We start from the raw sequence: 20,120 nt of genomic DNA on the forward strand, positions 1-20,120 counted from the left end.
CTATCCGTTCCGGTGAACAATATCTTGTCGAGCGTCTATCTATAGATATTTCCTCGACTTATCGTGAACGATTCGCTTCTTATCTCATCGCTTCGAGTTCCGTCGCGCTTTGCGTGCACCGAAGAGGTGCAGTGGCAGTGAAAACGCGTCTGTGCCGATCGTGAACAACGGTTACTCGAGTAAATCGAATAATGCACAGTTGATCCGCGTATTCCGTTCGCGATTCTTGCGAATCGACAATTCGTTCGTGGAGAACCGAAAAACTTCGTGAAACAGTTTCCCGGATTTTCCGTGACTCATCGTTCGTTGCTAAAATGATCCGACAATTACTGGACGTACTCGGAGGAAAATCGGTACGCCTACGATCGTTTTCGGAATCCAGAGGGGGGAAAGAGGAGGGGAGAGACAAAGGGCCTTGCCACGATATTTCTAGACGATTCGCCTATTCGCGTAATTCTAGATACACCTCGATCACCACCTTGCATTCGGTCTCGCTTTTTACGCAACGTCCTTCGTTTCTATATTTATTTAGCGTATGTTTTGTTTCTAGCTGGCTCACGTAAGTACACCCGCCGTTAATACCTATCCGCGGCGGCGGACAGATCGAATTCGTGCTCGTAAGAGAAGATATCCCCTCAAGGATGTCACACTTGCGGTTTCGCCGCTACACCTGCTCTATTAATCCAGCAACGTTCGCTCCGGCGTGTTCGTTGGCGCGTTCGCGCGCGAAACTGATCGAATTCGAATCCAGCGGGGTGTAACGTACTTGCCACGACGAACACGTTTGGGGACAGCGATGTACCGTTAAAATTGTCTCCTCCCTTTCTTTCTCTTTCTCTTTTCGTATCATATTGTACGAAAAAAACACGTTTGTTTCAGGCTCGAAGCGGAATGTCCGTCGATTCGGGAGGGCGGGCACCATTTAAGCGGGCGACAGCCACCTCTGTACCGATCGCGAACAAGTCGACGAAATCCCGGTAAGCGCTTTACCCGCAGTTTTCATTTGTTGCGTAGAGAACGGACCGATATGGTTTCCGTTCACGTTGTATACCCGAGGGAAAGCCAACCAAAGGAGACAGAAGGTGTTGAGAAATCGCTTTCATTTTTTTACGCTTCGATGCCTATGAAAACCCTTGAATTCCATACTTAAATGGTAATCACAAAGATACTGCGTATTCGGTTTTTCAATGTAAATTTCGTCGTCGGTTTTCTGTATCAATCGGGGTTGCGGATAACTAGCGGAGTTTCTACTTTACCGGCAAAGAATCGTTTACGGTCGATGACGACAGATGTCGCTGCCGTGGCAGTTTTACGATTAAGCATTTTTCGTGGCTAACCGAACGCGACAAACACTCTAACTCGAGGCGAGTCGAAAGCAGAGCTCGTTACCGCAATCGTAATGGACTTGCTTCGACAGGCCTTGCCTTGTCTGTCACGCATCGAGAAACCGGTCGTACCATTATTTTTCCAGAAATTCCGTTATCTACCTGTCGCAGCCATTGGCGTCGCTTTCTCTGTGTCGAATGGCGTCCGAATGGCCGACGGTTACCCGACTGTATCGATGGTTAACATTTTTTTTCGATCGAACACGATCAACATCAATTTGAAATCGATCTTCTTCAGAATCCAATGGTTTTAGTTAACGTTCGGAAGCAAGGAAAAGATAAACGAAATAGAACCTGCCGTAACTATTCGGAAACAAAAGGGTTCTTGTGTTTGCATTTTTGGAGCGAAAAATTTTTATCCATTTGGTAGGTGACCATTTTAAAACCTAAGAAAATTTGCGTCTTACTTATACAAAGTAGTGTGGAGTCCACTAAAAGCAGTGAAGGTATGACTAATTAATAATTATTATTGATTAACACCAAAAAACAATAACGGTAACAGTATTCATCGTTCGTTGATTTCACCCTGTTAATAATTTCAATGGCGGTTGCTAACGTGGGGATATAGCTCAGTGGTAGAGCATTCGACTGCAGATCAAGTGGTCCCCGGTTCAAACCCGGGTGTCCCCTATTCTTTTTGTTTCTCTAAGTTATATTTTCCATCTCTTATTGCTGCTTTCTTTCTAGTATACTGAACTATTACAAATATCAGATCGAAATTGGAAGTAATTAAATTTGATGCTCTTTGCGTACAAATGTTATCGTTTCTCTTTTGTTTCAAATACAGTCAATGTATTCAATAGAATTGCACCAGTCTGTTAAAACATAATTTCATGGAACAAATCTTAATTCATTTTTTTCTTTCTTTCTTTACTTATACATTTATTTTACTTATAAATGTATAACGAAATTAGTATACACAAATAAACTTACCCACTTGGTATATATAATGTTGGTTTCTTTTTCTTGTTTGAGTTCATCGGGAGCCAACTTACTTGTAATTTACGTAAGATGTTAAGGAAGTATTATCCGTATACCGGAGCAGGCACGAAATGAAATCGATCCGTTTCATGAGATCGTCGTTCCTAGTAAATGGATCGAACGACAGAGGGCATTGACCAGCGGTCAGCGATCGAACTGACCTCATCAACTCGTCGCTTCTCGATGCATTTCGTAATTGCTCGATACGTTAAACCCGTTGAAATTGTTGCTCATTTTCCATGAACGAACTTGGCATAGTTAAGGACAATCGCCAACGATCAACGCGCTTTATCAGTCGCCTAATAGCTAAATGACGGGGAAATTGATTTCGTTCGTTCGTCGTCGAGGATGTGAGTGAAATCTTCCTGTGGCATGATCCTTATAACAACACTACGTTCTAGGAAAATGGATTCGTCTAACGCTTCCAGAATAAGTTTTCAAACTTTACGAGCACTTCTTTATCTAAAATTTGGACATCCAAAATATATCGAACAATTAAGAATCGTACGATTCTAAATTAATCAATTACGATGAGCCCTTGAAAAACGTTTGTCACGATATACAGAGTATAATGTTCTCGCAGTAAATGTGAAACTGAGGTCTACGATAAATGTAAAAAGTTTATCCCCACTACTAGGGGGGTCTCCCTTGGAACCAGTCAAGCGATTAATATACTTCACGATGCTCGCCAGTTAACTACAATGTAATACTAGTCGATAAGATAAATGCTTATGTTGCTGAAACAATGCTAATGCAATGACGAACTTTTTATACTATCCGTTATTTCTTAATAAAAATGTTATCTTTATATTTGTCAAATCTTTCCGATTAAAATGAGGCCAAACACAATATATATAGGTTAGATCATATTTACTTATTCGTTAAACGATAAATGCGAAAGAAAGCAAATTTTACCGATTCCGAGCTACGTTTGATCGCATTCCACGAGAACAATAAGTATGAACAGGAGAGAAGCTTATTTAATAAATGAAAAATATCGAATTAATATCACTTGTTAAAGAAGTAAATATCGTTCAAATTATGGCATGTTCAGTCTCATTGCGATTGGAAACATTTTACAAGTACGTCGATGAAGGTTTCACGAGAAGAAAAAACAAAAATTTAAAAAATGTGATTTTATTAATATTATAAGCGATCAAATGGCCTTTAAACTTCGGTGACTGGCTCGATGTTCGGTCCCTCTTTCTCTTTCACTTCCTGTCCTTTTCTATGGTCGTCGCTGCGGATGAAATGCCGACAGAGGTGTAGAGTTTCATGGTTGGTCCTTTATAAATGTGAATTTCGGTCCCGAGTTCCAAGGCTTTCGCATTTATCGCAATAATACTGCAATACGTAATGTTCAGGCAGCACGATACACGGTGCACGTATTTACATACACACCGTGAGCATTTTCATGTATACAAAGTGATCTATTGACGTTCAATAGTCGAAGAGATAAAGTAGTGAAAAATGGTATTGGGACGGGCTTATTGTTCTTTTTATCGCTATTGTGATTCGAGATATAGAATTCGATAATAAGTTTCACGTGGTGCAAGATGCCCGGCAGAAAGTTAGCCCTCGTAGCTCAGGCGAGAGTTTAGTGCGCCTGCAGGTTGCACAATCTTTTATTAGTCATTTGCATGTTCGTTGGAAAAACACCGTTCAATTGCAATGCAATCTTTCGCCATGTTTAACCGCGTTGTATACGCTTTTTGTGCGGTCTTCGACGCTCGTGAAAATTCGCAGCATTTTCGCTGCACTACGAATGCAGTGACTGTGACTTAAAGACAATAGTATCCTGTTGCGATAGTAGACATATGTAGAGCTTTATTGTAATTACAATTACAATAGCGTGCTACTACAATCACGAGTTAATATTCTCTAGTATTTTATATTCATTACATCTACTACTATCACACGCTTAACTATTTTATTATTATATATAACTATATATACTACAAGTATATTTAATACTTACTTATATACTACCTATACTTAATAGTCTACTGTATCGTGTCAAACATACCTACGGCGCTACTGTGTCATCGATTATGCCTACTACGCATTAGTATGATCGATTCTCGTGTCGTTTCTACTATACTTACCGTATTACGTATACGAGATCTACTGTATTTACCATACATACCACGTTACAGCACGTATACAAGGTGGAGCCTTTAAGACAAATCACTCAGATAACTCGTTTATGTTTGAGGATGGAAAAGAATGTTCGAGACAGAAGTTGTTTGATTTCACGAGAGCGTGGAATGATTTTAGCGTAGCGTAGTGATGATTTTTTGGCTCCAGGTGAAAACTCCAAGAACATTTCAAGGTCATTCCTTTTCTTTTTTCGACCTAACGTTACGTCTTTCTGTTTACTTTCTAATAGAGATTTGTAATACGAATGCAACGGTCTACGGTTCAAGGTCGTTCAAGGTTATCAAAGGGTTAGTTAAAAAGATATTGTCTTGAGAAAGAAATTGAAAAGTTCAGGAATTTTCATTTGTACGTATCAAGTTTTCATTTGAATGTTCAAAATTGTGACCTTGAAATGTTTGTACTTGAATATTGTTTCATTTCGAATTTCTTTTTCGTCTATTATAGTGCCAGCTCTTTTCGTACAGTCCTCTGTATATTTTTTAGTTGTTGACATTTTGTTGTACTCTTGTTATTTTAGTTTTTCTCGCCTATAGAAGCCAGGAGGCGTCAAGACCGAGGAAGTCTCTGGTCGTTACGAAACGACCAATCCAATTAAGTTTAATATTATTAAACATTCGATACAGAATGGTTGGTAATTATGAGTTCCGGACGAGCAGAGCACCTGTCGTGTTGATACCATATGTGGTATCACAATGGAATTTTCTTTTAATAATTATGATGAAATTTCTGTTAAAAATCGTGCACACTGTTTAACATTCTATCGATAAAACAAACCCAGATTTTTACTTGTCAACGCACCTTAGCCATTGAAGGTTCTCAACCGATCAGTAATGCATATATGTATACATATTTCGTGGATTAACTTGTCCATTGTTTGTAAATGTGGCTCCGTCCGTGAACAGAACTTTATTAATAAACATTTACATGCTTTTTATAATCAACGCCATGTAGTTCTCGATGAATCTATAAATGGAAGGGGAGAAATTTATGGCAATGAAGTAATGGCAGGACAATTCGTTCGCACGAGAACCCGTTGTTAAGATATTAATTGTATCTTCTTTGATAATTGCTCTCTTGGAGTGTACTTGTTTTTTTTTTTTTTGTTTTATTATTCAGGTTTTCAATTTCTCGAAAGTCTTTCGTTCCGTTCGCAAAAATAGAAAACGAAATCTCTCGTTTTTCATAATTCGACGACATTCATTGTAAATAAATACCGTGTGGCTTTTCTGTCCTTTTTGTGTAAAGTATCCTAAAAGTTTGAATGAATATTCGAAATAAGAACTCGCCTCGCGCTCTTGTCATAACTTTTACACGAATGTTATGATAAACACGGTGTGCACGACACGATGGAATGTCGTTTGTTTACATATCGTGTGGTATTGAAGGCCACTGGGCTACGGTGTAACAACAAGTAGTATAGCAAAATGCCAAAAACGAAGAAAGACATGCATGATCGTATAACAAGAAGAGTTTACGCTGCAATACACGGAAAAGAAATCCGAAAGACGCTTGGAAGCATATATCGCCATTCAAGGTTTCAAACGTTTGAATTACAACTTGATGTGCAAGGATTGCAAATTCCTGAACCGTTACATCCGTCTCTTGAAACAATATACTTTTTTTTTTCATAATTGTTCTTTAGCAACATTGGTCGACTTACGACGAAATAAGATGCAAAATGGTGCACCTTTGCTCGATACAATAGTTTTGGTGGCAAATTTCCAAACGAGAGCATCGAGGTTATTATTTCGAGTAAAAGATACTTAGGTACATCCGGTTAATAGCTCTTCCTTGCTCGAATCTTCGTAAATGGGTGCAGTGATTACTTATCGGCATTCTTACGAGTGTAATTATCTAAAGTACCTTTTACTTTCCAGATCCTCCGGCCAATACTGATGTCTCGGTGATTCGTTGGTAGAACTTTCGCGAAGTAGAGTCGTCCAAACTACTTTATAAAGTGGCTCCAAAAAAATATTTGTACGTCGCATTATAAGGAAATTTTACCTACTTGTAAGACCAATTTTAAAGAAAGTTTGTGTATTTACACGTAGAGCATAATAGTGCACATACAGAGAGATTTTGTTATTCGCAGAAAATTCTTCAAGAAGGTGAAATCAAGTCTCGAAAATTTTCATATTCTTTTTATTTTCTTAATGCAACTTTTTTTGTAACATTTTTGTAACAGAATGACAGACTGATAAGAACTTTCATTAAAATCAGACCGTAGGTTAGGGAAGTTTTCTCATAATATAGTGTACAAATCCATCTTTGATCTACCGTATAATAAATTTCTACGTTCAAAAAAAAATAAAAAAATAAAAAAAAAAGTAATTCTGAAACAATAAATCAAATTATTCGTTTTTCCTTTTCATATCGATTTATGAATTCCTCTTTTTGTAGATTTTGGTCGTACGATTTAATTGTTCTTTCATACATTTTGCCATCTGCATCCCCATTCTGACAAGAGAAATGACTTATCACAGAACTTTAAAATCGGGGGCATCATATTGTTACAACGACCGAACTACGCAGTATAATACCTGACACTCGATCCAAATACTTTTTGTTCGTGCTTCTTATCGTTCTAAACCAAATAGGCTCGGACAGTTATCGTCTTGACCCAAACGCTTCCTATTTGTACGAAAAATTCCACAGGAGCCTCAATAACCAAGGAGTTTCGAACGAACATCGAACTATGACGAGAGGACGATTACTTTTGTTTCTATGTCGCTTAATTTGCCTCTACGAGACAATTTACATTCAATTATTGGGTTGTTCGGAAAGTCATTTCGTTTTCCAAAATGGACAGTATAGAATTTAATAAAATCTTTATACGCTCTAAAAAAATCGTGTTTCATTTTCACCAAAAAAAAAAACCGAAATGACTTCTCGACAACCCAATAAAATTAATTTTCACGGAATAACGCAACGAATTACACAAACTTTGATACTACGAAGACAGTCTCACGAATAGTTTCCTATTACCGTGCGCTTTCGTGCATAAATAACGACTATCCTGTAGTAGTTTTGTCGCGAATGGAACATTGGTAGGTTTTCATTTGTTGCCTCGAGTTCTTGGAATCACAGCCTCGCGTATTTCTAAGAACTGTACGGCACGCTTCTATACGATGTAAACAATAACATCACGATCGAAGGAAGAAAAAATTTCTTGGTTAAGCGAATTAAAAAGCATCGAACGGAAGAACGCTTTAAAGTGAACGGCCTTGAAATATCCGTAACACTTGTACTAGAAGAATAAAAAAAAAGAAAATGGTCACAGTGCGTCTGCTCGTGAGATCGAAAAATTCTTTCCTATCTTCAAAAACGAACGAGTTGTCCGAGCGATCTATCTCGAACATCTATTTACGTACATCGATACACGGCTCGATAATGTCTTCTACACACGGTACAGTAGAGCGCGATAATTCCTTTCACGGGTTCACGCGGATCCGAATTCTCTACGAAGGTTGCGAACAAGCTATTTCATAGGTATCGAAGACTCGTGCGCAAGTCGTAGGATATTAAAACGCGACTTCGCATGGTCCACGAATCGGCTCTCTTCGGCTTCCCGCGAGACTTCTATTTTACCAAGGAGACTTAAGAGACAGAGAGATCGATCGTTATTGTGAATTTCAGATCCAAGCCGGAATCAAGGCCAGTGTCCGGCGCGGGGAAAAAAAGAGACACGATCGCGTCGCTTTTCAGCCCGAAAAGGCCAACGTGCAGAAAAATCGAACGTTCCGGCGGCGGACACGAGGCGAAGCTAGAGGAGCGGTTGATGTGAGTATATACCACACCGAGAAACGATCGTGTTACCGCGCGTTTCGCGCAATGACGCGAGCGAACGTTTTACCCGGCGAGCTCCGGCACGTGTGCGCGGGAACCGCTTTAAAAAGAGAGGACAGAAGAGAGAGAAAAAAGAAAGGAAAGAACCGAAAAAGGAAAACGCACGATGCGTGTGTATCCGTCGCTAGTTCGCGCACGGGTTCGACGACCCTTCGCGTGCACACTCCTTTCCCCACGATTTCTCGATGCCAACACCGCGTATAAACGGTATTAAGCGTATCTCCGGCCGGCGCGAGATGAGCGTCCGAATCTTCTTTCAAAGACGACGCGGCGCTTTCGGTCAATTACGCGCGTACGCGTCCAATTGCCGCCGCGCAATTTCAATTAATCACGTGTCGTTGCCGCGTTACGCTCGTTGCGTTTTTTTTTTACCCGCGGCTCTGGAATCGGTTCGTACGATTCCTGAAAAAAAAAAAAAAGAAAACTACACCGTCTCGTCTCGTTGTACGCGACGGTATCGGAATCCGCGTACGCGCAAAGTGCACCGTGCACACTTTCTCCCCGCTATTGGGATACAGGTCGATTCTCGCGCGCGGTCACCTCCGTTCTAATAAAGAGCGACGAATTCCGGTAGCCCGTGTTGTCGCGCCACCGCGGTTCGGAAACCAGTTTCTTTTTCGCACGGGTTGCAGTTTCTCCCTTTCGTCGGGCGGGTCGCTCGACAGAACACACACCGACCGACTACGGCGTACTCGAGTGGACCGAGTCACTCTTCGAAAATCACCTCGCGAAGCACCGTGGTAGACGCGCTCGGCGCGAAGCGTCGGGATTAAACTCCGGCCAATTGGTCGGCGGGCAACTGGAAGAGATCGCCGGTGACTTCATCCAGCGACTCGTAAGCCCGTTGATCGAACCAACGACAGAGGGAATATATACACGCTTGTCGACGAATCTTGGGAAATAAAGTTATTCAAAAATTATGAAACATTTTTGTTTCAATTGTATATGCCATTGAATGAAGAAAATACGAAAGATATGTTTTACAGTTGTAACGTATGACTGATTTGGCGTCAACATGAAACGAAAAATAATTGAAGGTTACTTAATAACTTTTGTCTGCGCGTTGAGCTCATTTTTGTTATCAAGTACAGAATGTTCATTGCTGTATTGTATATTTCAAATTATTTTTATCACTTTCAAATCTATGACAAATATTTACCGAATTGTGCGAAATTGATTTCTTTCTTAACTGTTGTCGGCAAGTGTGTTCTATCGAGGACAAACGTTATCGCGTCGAAGGATCTTCAACTCTTTGGGGCACGGCGGGCTAAAGAATATACTTAATCTTTTTTTCAATATCTTGGTACGCAAGGAATTGTTAATATCCCACCTCTCGATTAAACCTTAGTCGGTATAATGGCATTTCGGCCACGTACGTGGTATTATTACCGTATCATTTGTAAAGGGATAAAAAAGTAATTATTATTGATCTGACCTTGTCATCGTTGAGTCGTTAAAAAAATAAAGTCACGTTCGTACGATATAATTTTACATCCTCTACTTCGGGAGTAACGACGCTGAAAAAATTTGTTATTTCATTAAATATCTTTTTAGGATGGACTCCGATAAAAGAATATTTCGTACAAAAGTCTCTCGTTTCTTTTTATTCTCTCGCGAAGAAAAATATAGGTTTCTATTTTAAAAAATAGAACAATTCCTTCTGTTGCTAATTTTCGTTCGCTGAAACGAATTTTTTACGGCCATTGAACCATTAATTTTTCAATTACAATTAATTTTTATACTCGAAGAGAGCCACGAGAAGGAGAATCGTAACATCGATGGAACAAATCGTGTTCGACGTATCTCTGCAATTTTTATTCGCTTTTACGTATCTCGAGTACTTTCCATACTTGTTCTACATTCAATCTGACGTAATACTTCACGGATGACAAGCAGAGTTGCATCGAAATCCTCTGATCGATTATTTCGCTCTCGTTGGAGAAACGTTAAGCTTTCACGTTTCTAGCGGACGAGCTGCGTACACTTCTGTCTCGAAATTTTTCACTGTTCAACGCGAGATCAAGGTTCACGGTTCACGATACCTTCCGTGTCGTTCTTCGCACGAAGCGAAAATGAGAATCGCAATCTAGATGGTTATTCCGATGTAGCGTTTCATCGACAAGCATTACTGCGTCGAACCGTCCTTAACCTTCGAACGTTTTTCCATACGCACAGTCTTTAGCAAAAATGTCCCGAAGAACACGAAACTCGAGCTTTTAACTTTGTAACAAGACGAAATGACCAAAAGAATACCAGAGCACCGATGGAATCTGTCATAATAGTTTCGATTATAAAAAAACAATATACAAGGTGTTGGTGCAACTGGGCCCAGCTCTTAAACGACAGCAAATAGAACAAAATTTCATTGGGTAAAATTAAACGGTATTGGACGATGCACTATCCGATGTACGTTTTAACCCCGGAAGTGGAGGTGTTTCGATAATTGTCACCTCTATTTATTTAAATGGAACTACATATGTTTCTATACACGAGGAAAGTATTGAAATACTTTAGTCGATCATTAATTATCTTAGCAGGCATTTAGGCTGACTTTTCAATTTTTTATTTCGACCAATGTAAATTTGAACGTTTCTTACGTGCTTACCGGTGTCCATGCTTGCAACGACTAACCCAATATTCGAAACGGTTATCGAAAAACGAAACGGAATAGTATTTTCTTCATTGTAAGAATTCGAAAGATTTGCAATTTTAACGAGATTCAACTATTCGATAAATTTAAATATCTTTGGAAATAATCAATTCTCGACCCAAGTATCCTAACACTTTTTCGATAAGAATAAAGAGTTGTACCTACAGATGTGTAAGATATATATAATATTAAGTTGTTCGGAAAGTCATTTCGTTTTTTCGGTGAAAATGAAACACGATTTTTTTAAAGTGTACAAACATTTTATTAAATTATATATTCTCCATTTTGGAAACCGAAATGATTTTCCGGACAACCCAATATATTTCCATTGAAAGAAAGAAATACGATCATTTTCAAAACGTGTACGACGAGTAGACGTAGACCGATACCGTTCAATTTTTCTCGTTAACGTTATTTTTTATTCTTTGCTCTATAAAAGTTAGGTTACGTATTGCGGGGACGCAACGGGTCGAAGTGGACCCAGCGATCAGGATTGAAATCGGTCAGTGCCTTGTCACCGTTCCGGGGATTTCGTGCTCTCGAATCAAATTGAACCAACCGTGCGAATATTGTCCTCCTCGATGCAATAGTACGTCACGTGGCCGAAGTTTGCGATCCACATGTCCCCGGTCGGCCGCTTAGCCGCAAAGTCAACGTCGCGTCGTCTCCTCTTCTTGTTACTTAATTAGAGTTTAAAGCCGCGGCCAGTTTGCGCAAAGAGATAAAAGAGATGACAGAGAGGTCGAGCACGTCGATTCTTACGGGGTTCCAAGTGCCGACCGCCCGACAGCCCGACGACCCACTCTGACAATGAGAACGGCACTCGGTCGGCGTTGAACGACCTACATACCCAGTGAATCAAAAGTCAATGAGCGACTCGATGCACGCCGGTAACTTCTTTGTATTTACGGCAAACTACCGTAGAACGGTTCCGCCGACCGAGTGCAAGAGCGATGGCTTTGAGGCGCGATGTGCACCGCTTCGCGGGAGTTTAACCCTTTCCATTCGAAAAACGACCGAGACTCGCCGACACTTGCATTTTTCTAATTTTTCTAAGTTTGAATTTTTCAAGGGGAAAACTTCCTTCGTGGTTCGAGATAAATAAAGTATCTCGTATACGAAATATCTCGATGAGATAACATCCAAGTTTGTTCTACGATTTATTTTCACAGCCGATGTAAAGGATTTCTTTGAGGTTTCTTGCGTAGAAAAATGCTTCGAGCGCAAAGGGTTAAACTTCAAACCGACGATACTGGTGCTACAGTTCCGTTCAACGAGACGAGATACTGAATGCGACGAGCGCACGTGATGATCGCGTGATCAGATCAGGGATGACTTCGCGTTACTGGAACCCAACGATTACGTAGGACATTTTTTCTAAACTTCGTTTTTCTTTTTTTTTTTTCTTTTGCAATTTAAATTATTCGATTCACGATTGAATTACTTGGCACAATCGACGAATAAGCACGTATGATAAAGAAACTATTTTTACGAACGATCGTTTCTTTAAAAAAATATAATAAATGTAGGATAATAATGGGATCAATGAAATAAGTTGGATAGAGTAATTGTTTTTGGTTCCTTTAAAAAAGATCGAACCGTTCGAATAAATCAAGCAATTTGAGGGAAATCGAACGGTTCGAATTGAATCGAGTGGCTCCACAGAAGGCGTGCAGTGTAAATTCTGTACGTTCTTTCAAACCGTTCAAAGAGCCCTCTATGACTGAGTAAGAATCGTTCCTGGTGTCCGAAGAAAATAGGCCAATATCTGCAGACCATTTAACTGATCACTGATTCGTATAAATAGATTAATAAATAATTGTTAAACATTGTTATAATAAAAAAAAAAAAAACAATGCAAGACATGCTAAATGTACGTGTTGCAGAAATTTTGAATTTCATTTATATGTCGATCGAATACATTACTGATTCGTTTTTGTAACGTTTGACGATCGAACTTGTTCAGTTACTACAAGTGCCAGCTCGTAAGTCCATAGAGTCGAATTATCTGCACGCTTGGATTTTGTTATGCGTATTTTGTAGGAAAGAAGAGAGATGTGACCGCTTCGCTTGGCATTTTTCACTAGAGAACAGGAGAAGCGCGATCGCGCCACTTGGTATTTCTCGATCAGATATCTACAAAGGCCAGTGGCACTCAAACGGTTAAATGTCTTGGTCCAAGAATTTTTAAATTATTCAACATTAATTCGAAACGATCATTTTCCATTACACTTAGCGGTACCAAACAATTTATTACATATTTTACTGTCCTGAACTTGTATGCACGAGACACTATACGCAAATCTACATTCCTGACACAGTTGACGATATTGATACGATAGAATTAGAAAGTGTTCAGGAATTTGAATAAATATTCAAACGATTAAAAAATAAATTTAAAAATTATTTTATTTGAAATACAAATAACAAAATAATCTAAAGGAAAATCATTTAACGGTTCGAATAAAATAACGCGGAGTTATTTCAAATAACACGTAGCTAAGCAAGATAATATATTACCTCAACGATCATTTTACAAATTTATTCGGATAAAGCCCAGCCTCGCCTTGAACCTCTTAAGAATCGAAGATCGAGGGTCTTGAAATTCTTAAGAATCTTAAAAATCTTGTATCTCGAAGGTCTTGAAAATCTCGAATATCTAATACGTCTTGAAATCTTTTAACCTTTGGAAAACCTTGAGAGCCTCTAAAATATTAAAACTATCCAACCGATTCTAGAAATTATTTCGAAGCTCGAACAAATACCAAAAATATAAAGCAGTACTATAAATAGCCGTTTTGCCAAGATTTTCAAAATTCTTCCCTGCTTAAGGACCGTTCGTTCTTTTAAACGATCCTCCACGAATAATTTCCTTAGAAACTCTTAACAGCGAGAGGGGACAGCCCGCTGCTAATCGTATACATCGACATCACGTGCAACCTAATTTTTCCCGAGAAAGTGGCATCGTTCGACGAAAGCCAAAGGGACCACCTCATCCATTCCGGAATGATCTTTCCTCCCTGTTCCTCGTTCGGCAGCTTCTTTTCTACGAACTATATTCAACGCTTAATATCATCGAGGAATTTAGAAGCTCCGTTGTGAATGAAATCACGTTAAGACGTTGCCAGTGTAGCTATAGAATCACTCGATGAAAACGTTCTCTCCACTTTAGACGTTCTGAAACGGGTCTCTAAGCTAAAAGGCCTTTGAATAAGGGCAAAGTCAATTGAGAGTTCGTCTCGGGGAGAAGAGAAAACGAGGATTGAAGAACGAGACAAAATGACGTCAGTGCTGGCTAAGGAACCAACAGTTGGGATAACAACGGTTGCTTCGTTGACCCCTATTTATTAATCCGTCGTGGCGGTTCGTCTAGAATTTCGGAAAAAGGCGACTCGAGCCGTGAAACACGATTCCCGTTTACGTACGATCATTGTCTACGTCGATGTTTGCGCAAATGGCCGTAACAATCGCTGTTTACGCGGTGACGAATGCTTAGCGCGCGACGCAAAATACTGTCCGCATTTTCTTGAAATCCGTACCGCAGTCGAGGATTGGATACACGGGGAACCCTTGATCCCGATACACTCCCGGACCGCTCAAAGTCTCCCCCGTTTCTCAGGTACGGTACGAGGAAAAGATCGGACCCGAGTTTTCGGAATCGTCGTCCTTCGTGGCTCACCCCACTACACGCGGCAAGATCCGAGTGTCCCGACGCGAGCCGCGGTAGTTGGTTCGTTCACGGAAATCGTTATCTATAGAAAGAAAAACGTTCTTACATTGCCGCGATCGCTTCATAGAACCGTGCAAGCGACCGCCTATGCGATCGTACACCTGGCGATAACGATATCTTTCTTCTCTCCGTCGATGGAGATAAGGACAACCTCGTCAACGCCGTTCGTACCGTAATTCCATGGTGAAACGGTCCGCCCCGGCGATTAGGATTTATAGACCCCGGGATAGATCGGTCTGAATGTTCGATGTCACGGTGATGCAGGGAAAGTGTATTCCGACGTTAGCCTTGATCCCGTTTACTCGAGCGTTTCACGCTTCTCTATTTTGATAACCGCTCCCCCACCCCGTCCCGAAATTCAACGGATCGATTCAACTCCTACTTTTCTCCGTTTCCCGGCTCGAATGTCGTGCGAGACACCGCAAATCACCGTTTCCCATCGTGGAAACGAAGATATTTAGAAGAATCAGTCGAGATTAAGCGCGAACGGTTTAAAATTAATCCCGCCGACAACGCGCCTTGGAACGCAGTCACTGTGACGTGTGGCCACGCACAGACTGTCACACGGGACGCTGTATGGAATATTAATCGAGAAATGAATAACGCTGATCGGACGTAAATACTTAAGTGCATCGATCAGTCTACGTGTCTACATCGCGGCAGACATTCTCCATTGATATTACTCAAGCGTCCGCCTCTGTACGTTGCGAAAATACTAACCCCTCGACGGGGGACGCAATTATACGCTATATCGGAACAATTAGGGAATCGTATAATCGAACGATTCGGTAGTCCAATAACGGAGCCCTCTGTTTTAAATGCCGGTAATGCCACGCTATTTGGGTGTACCCGATGATAATATTGTCTCGTTATTATCATCGTAAATAGGACCGCTACGATCGACGATGATTATTCCTCGGATTGAACCGTTTACCCATATCGTCGAACCTAGGGTACACGGTAACGTGTACGTCCTCAAGGTCACGATATCGCGGGACATTGAACTCGTATCGATGCCGCCTATAATGTCGTGCGATCGAAAATGTACAATATAGTACAACAAAAAATAAACATCAACCTTAAAACATTCTTAAAAACGACCTTGGATAGGATTTTGTTATTGTCTCGTTTGTACTCTTCGAAACGTGCAAGTTCCTCTTAATCGATTTCTCTTATCTTTTATAGAAACAGATATACATGTATAAAGTGCTAGTAGATAAACGAAACACCTTGTAGACAGTATAATTCATCCCTCGACATGGTTTTGAGCTCGTCTTCCGCGGACGGTTCGCGAAAGAAGCGAAGAAGAAACCGCTCTCTATTCCGGCGCGTTGGCTCGTCGCCGCGGTGGCGACTTTCGCAACACCCCGTACAATGAGCCCATTATGTGGGATCCACCGATCGTGAGTATTCTTGAAACTTTTTTCACGACCGAGGGATTCGACCGATGCCAACAGGATATTTCGACGCGTCGCAACCCGCCGCCCGTCCGACCGACCGACAAACCGACAGACCGACAGACCGACAGACCGACAGACCGACCGACCGACAGACCAACAGACCGACAGACCGACAGACCGACCGATCGACATCCATATATTTAGACCGCGTTCTTATTTTTTTGCGCGCTGTTTTCTCCGCGTGCCGTCTCGCGAACCCCTACGCACACACGTAAGACGTTTTTGATGACGAGGGAACGGCCGTGGTTCGGAATCACTGGGCGTCATATTTCCGCCGAACTCGACGGAAAAATCGCAACACCGCATACCGGTTCCATGATCGGCCAACATGACACGTGCACGGAACGCTGACAGCGTCGCGACGATAGGTCCCCATTATGGCCAAGCGAGCCGACTTTTACGAGTCTGTTAGCTTTATGACACACGTTTCGCGTCGATCAGGTGTATTCGCGGGAACGTATTCGCGCTTTGTTCGCGTTACTTCCTCGTCGTCCGTGGAATCGACCCGTGTCGCATTACAATCGTCGGAATCGAATTATCTGTTCCACTCGTTCCTGAAAACGGCACGGACAAACTTAGCACTCCGGGATAAAAATTATTTTTCGTCGCCTCGTTCTACATTCGGCCCGGTTCGCCCAGTATCTATAATTTTTCTTCGCAGCGACAGCTCGACGTCTAATTTCGGCCCGGACCCGACATATTCCATAGTAGACCACGGCTCGTCTTACCCAAAAGTCTAGACCCAACCGTATCTGATCCAAGCACGATCCATCTTATCTGGAGTCTAATGTAGTCACGACCTTGACCTAGGTATGACTAGCCACAACCCTGGCACCAGACCCGAACAACGCGATGCATATTTAAATCAAAGTCGAGTTATCAACGGTGCTGGAAACTCTATCCGTCCATCGAGAAGTCTTTCGAGATACTGTTGTGTCTACAATCGGATGGAGTATACGTCGCTTGCAAACATAAACTTATCTTATCGAATTCCAATTATATCGCATCATATGCATAAAAAGGAAATATGAAAATTCTCCGGGAATACATACGCATACGATCGTTAGATTACAAAAAATTACCGACACTTCTGTTAATTGTAATAGAACTGCAGTACCGACCGAAACCTAATTCAATGGCCTCAAAGGGTTAATAGAACGGAGCGCGTGCATAGAAAAAAAACCGTTCCATCTGTGATCGAAAAGCGACCTCTTGCGACGCTTTGGTAATATACATAATCGGTTTTGTGTAGAACCGCAGGTCAAGGATTGTCCCCAAATACCGTCAGTCTCAGGTAGACGTATCCTGGAGAAGTTTGGACCACCGGGTACATACCATATGTCGACCGTATGAGAAAACTGGTCGACGGTGAGACGTCTGCAGATTCCGTGGCCTCCTTAAGCAGCTTCTGCTTCCCTTCCCTCGCCCCGATACTCGCCTAACCATCCTCGACGAAGTATGTACTCGTTCCCAGAGAGTTGGCGCAGGCTGTCTTAAGCCCCACCAACTCTCGGCAATTATCTCTCTCTTCTCTTCCCGTCTTTTTCTCGTCTTCTCCGCTGAAAAATTGACCAAGAAGTCGAACGATCGAGCCGCAACATCGGCTCAATTGGTTACGCCACCCTTTCCGAATCTACATAGTAAATTTCGCTCAAATTTAACCGGCCTGCTACACCTTACTTAATTGTTCCAAGAATCGCAGCGATTTCAGCTCGTGGCGTCCTTTTAGAGCGTCCTCGTTAATTCTCGGAAGAAACATTTGATAGAAGGAATCTTTATACTCGTTAGTTGGTAGTTGATATCGCGAGAAATCTGGCATAATGTTGCGTAACAGAAATTTCACTTCCTCCATGAGATGAAAAATAGCATCGCGCCGCTGGTTGGCCCGCACTGTGTATTCATCGAACTTACAATCTCGTCCTTTTCAGTGAACAGATAATGATTCACAGCGAGCCGAAAGAATGCGGGAAACATGATTTTATCCGCGTGTAGGTACGTTTCAGATTGTTATCGACAGCGAGTCTAGTCCTGAAATGTTTCAGTATCATCGTTACCGTAAATTTAAAACGTGCCCGAGACGCCTAGATGCGTTCTCAACTTCGAAACCTTTCGTCCAGCAAAGTTGTCGGCGTCGCAGCCTAGTGGGGAGATATAGTTATGGAGGGGACGCGACTCTCGAGTCTCGTATTCAGTTCCCGATGCACCGTCGAGGGGAGTGCATTGACTCGGTGTGTTTTTCGAGACAAGTCTCACGGACAGTTCTCTCTTTTCAAGAAATAACAGTCGGCTTTCGGTATCGAATCTTGAATCACGCGAATTAAAAATGAAACATGTCGTGCAAGAGCATTGTGACTCATCGAGAACGACTCAGTGAAAACCACCGATGTGCCTGAACGGCTCTTTAAGGCCTCGTTCCTCCAACGATACGTTTAAACGGTTTCGATCGTCGTGCGATCCATCGGAATCGGTGTTCAAGGATGCGAGCAAATCTCTCGAGCAGACATCGAGTAGAAAACATTACACGCAGGGACGTTGGCCGCGCAGTCGGAGATCGACTGGTCGCTGCAACAAGTGGTTGGTCGGAGGCTGAAATCGAAGCGGATCCGTGCATTCTCGACTCGTTCGTGAATCGCTGTGAACGTTGTTTCGGCCATAAGTGAACATTCGTGAAACGAAAGTGGCTCGAGGTCGCGGTGTCTCGCATGAATCTTCGAATTCCTTCGCCGAGCTCGTGTCACGCGCTGCGAAAACCAATTATCTCCATCGTGTAACTTCAACTTCCGTGAATCCGGAAACTTTACACTACTGTTCTCTCCTTAAATTCGAAATTGGATACTATTCGAGCGTATTGTTATAAATGTGGTGCGTTGGTGCTTGTTACAGAGAATTCTGTAGAATTTCGACGCATATTTTCGTTCGTAAACTACGAACACGTAATATTACATTTTACAAGAAATAAAAATTATCCGAGGTTTAGTTCAATCCAAGAACTACGCGACAGTGATACAAAAAACTAAGTTTCTTTTAATATTCGTCGAGTTAGCCTCATCGAGAGGAGGGTGGGTTCGGAAATGAAATTCTTATCGATCGGGATCGCGTTACGCGCGTACCCCGGTGAGTTACAAGGACTGAAGTCTATCAGAATGAAAACCTCAGTGACATTTCTACTACACGCGAATCCACGACTTGAAAATCATTGAATGATGTTACTCGAATGTGTGTAGGCATCGAGCAACGGTGATTGCGGGACGATAACGACGGATGCACGCGTTCTTAAGAATAATGAATTTCCTATTTCGATTGAGTGCCTAATCAAGCGGTGACGATCGACCATGATGAAGTTCAAATCGCTGTTTCGCAGAGGACAACAAAACCAACAGCAGCCGCAGCAACAGCCGACGCAGCCGCAACAGCAACAACAGCAGCAACAGATTTCGCTGCGTCAGGCGCCCAGCGCCTCCTCGCTCGAGGCGAAAAACGAAAATCCACCGGTTGGAAACTGGGGTTCCTTTGGTAAAGAAGGTGGTAAAGGCAACGCGAAGGGAAACTACAATACCAAGGGACCCGCGAAGGGTTCCAGGATGCAGGAGCTCGAGCGTGAAATCGAAGTGTTGCGCAAGGAACGTGCCCGACTCGAGTCGAATCTACGAGAGACGTCCTGCGACGCTGAGAATCTTCACGAGTTACGCGCCGAGCTCGCCTCTCTCAAGGTAACGTTCCAATACTGCTATACAGGGTGTCCAGTACCAACGTTAAAATCACTCGAACCTCATTTTCGAATATTGATTATACGACGCTGCACTTTGTATATAATCAGGGCAGTGTATAAATAAGCGCTCACGCGATGAGAAACCTGACATATTTACATTTTCCGGGCAAGTGTAATTATTATTCTCTGGCAAGAATTT

General features: G+C 41.9%; 1 protein-coding gene, 1 long non-coding RNA gene and 1 other non-coding gene across 7 annotated transcripts in view; 2 read left to right on the forward strand and 1 right to left on the reverse strand.

Annotated features, from left to right (window-relative positions):
- The window catches only part of LOC143146525 (uncharacterized), a 45,797-nt gene that overhangs the window by 17,113 nt on the left and 8,564 nt on the right, over window positions 1–20,120 (forward strand). For 3 of the 5 annotated variants that reach the window (XM_076310840.1, XM_076310841.1, XM_076310838.1), the window contains 3 exons: window positions 880–977; window positions 8,163–8,306; window positions 19,574–19,922. In XM_076310840.1, coding sequence (XP_076166955.1) covers window positions 892–977; window positions 8,163–8,306; window positions 19,574–19,922 — 579 coding nt within the window. In that variant the 5' untranslated portion in view covers window positions 880–891. Of the gene's footprint in view, window positions 1–116; window positions 354–879; window positions 978–8,162; window positions 8,307–19,573; window positions 19,923–20,120 lie in introns of those variants that run through there. The other 2 variants (XM_076310836.1, XM_076310837.1) reach the window with 1 other exon arrangement.
- Window positions 1,944–2,015, forward strand: Trnac-gca (transfer RNA cysteine (anticodon GCA)). The gene has a single exon. It is a non-coding gene; the product is annotated as a tRNA-Cys (tRNA).
- Window positions 3,521–7,718, reverse strand: LOC143146529 (uncharacterized). The gene is made up of 2 exons (XR_012991983.1): window positions 7,470–7,718; window positions 3,521–7,219 (listed from the first exon to the last, which is right to left on the reverse strand). It is a non-coding gene; the product is annotated as an uncharacterized LOC143146529 (long non-coding RNA).

The sequence above is a fragment of the Ptiloglossa arizonensis genome, chromosome 5 (genome assembly GCF_051014685.1).
Source record: "Ptiloglossa arizonensis isolate GNS036 chromosome 5, iyPtiAriz1_principal, whole genome shotgun sequence".
NCBI lineage: Eukaryota > Metazoa > Arthropoda > Insecta > Hymenoptera > Colletidae > Ptiloglossa > Ptiloglossa arizonensis.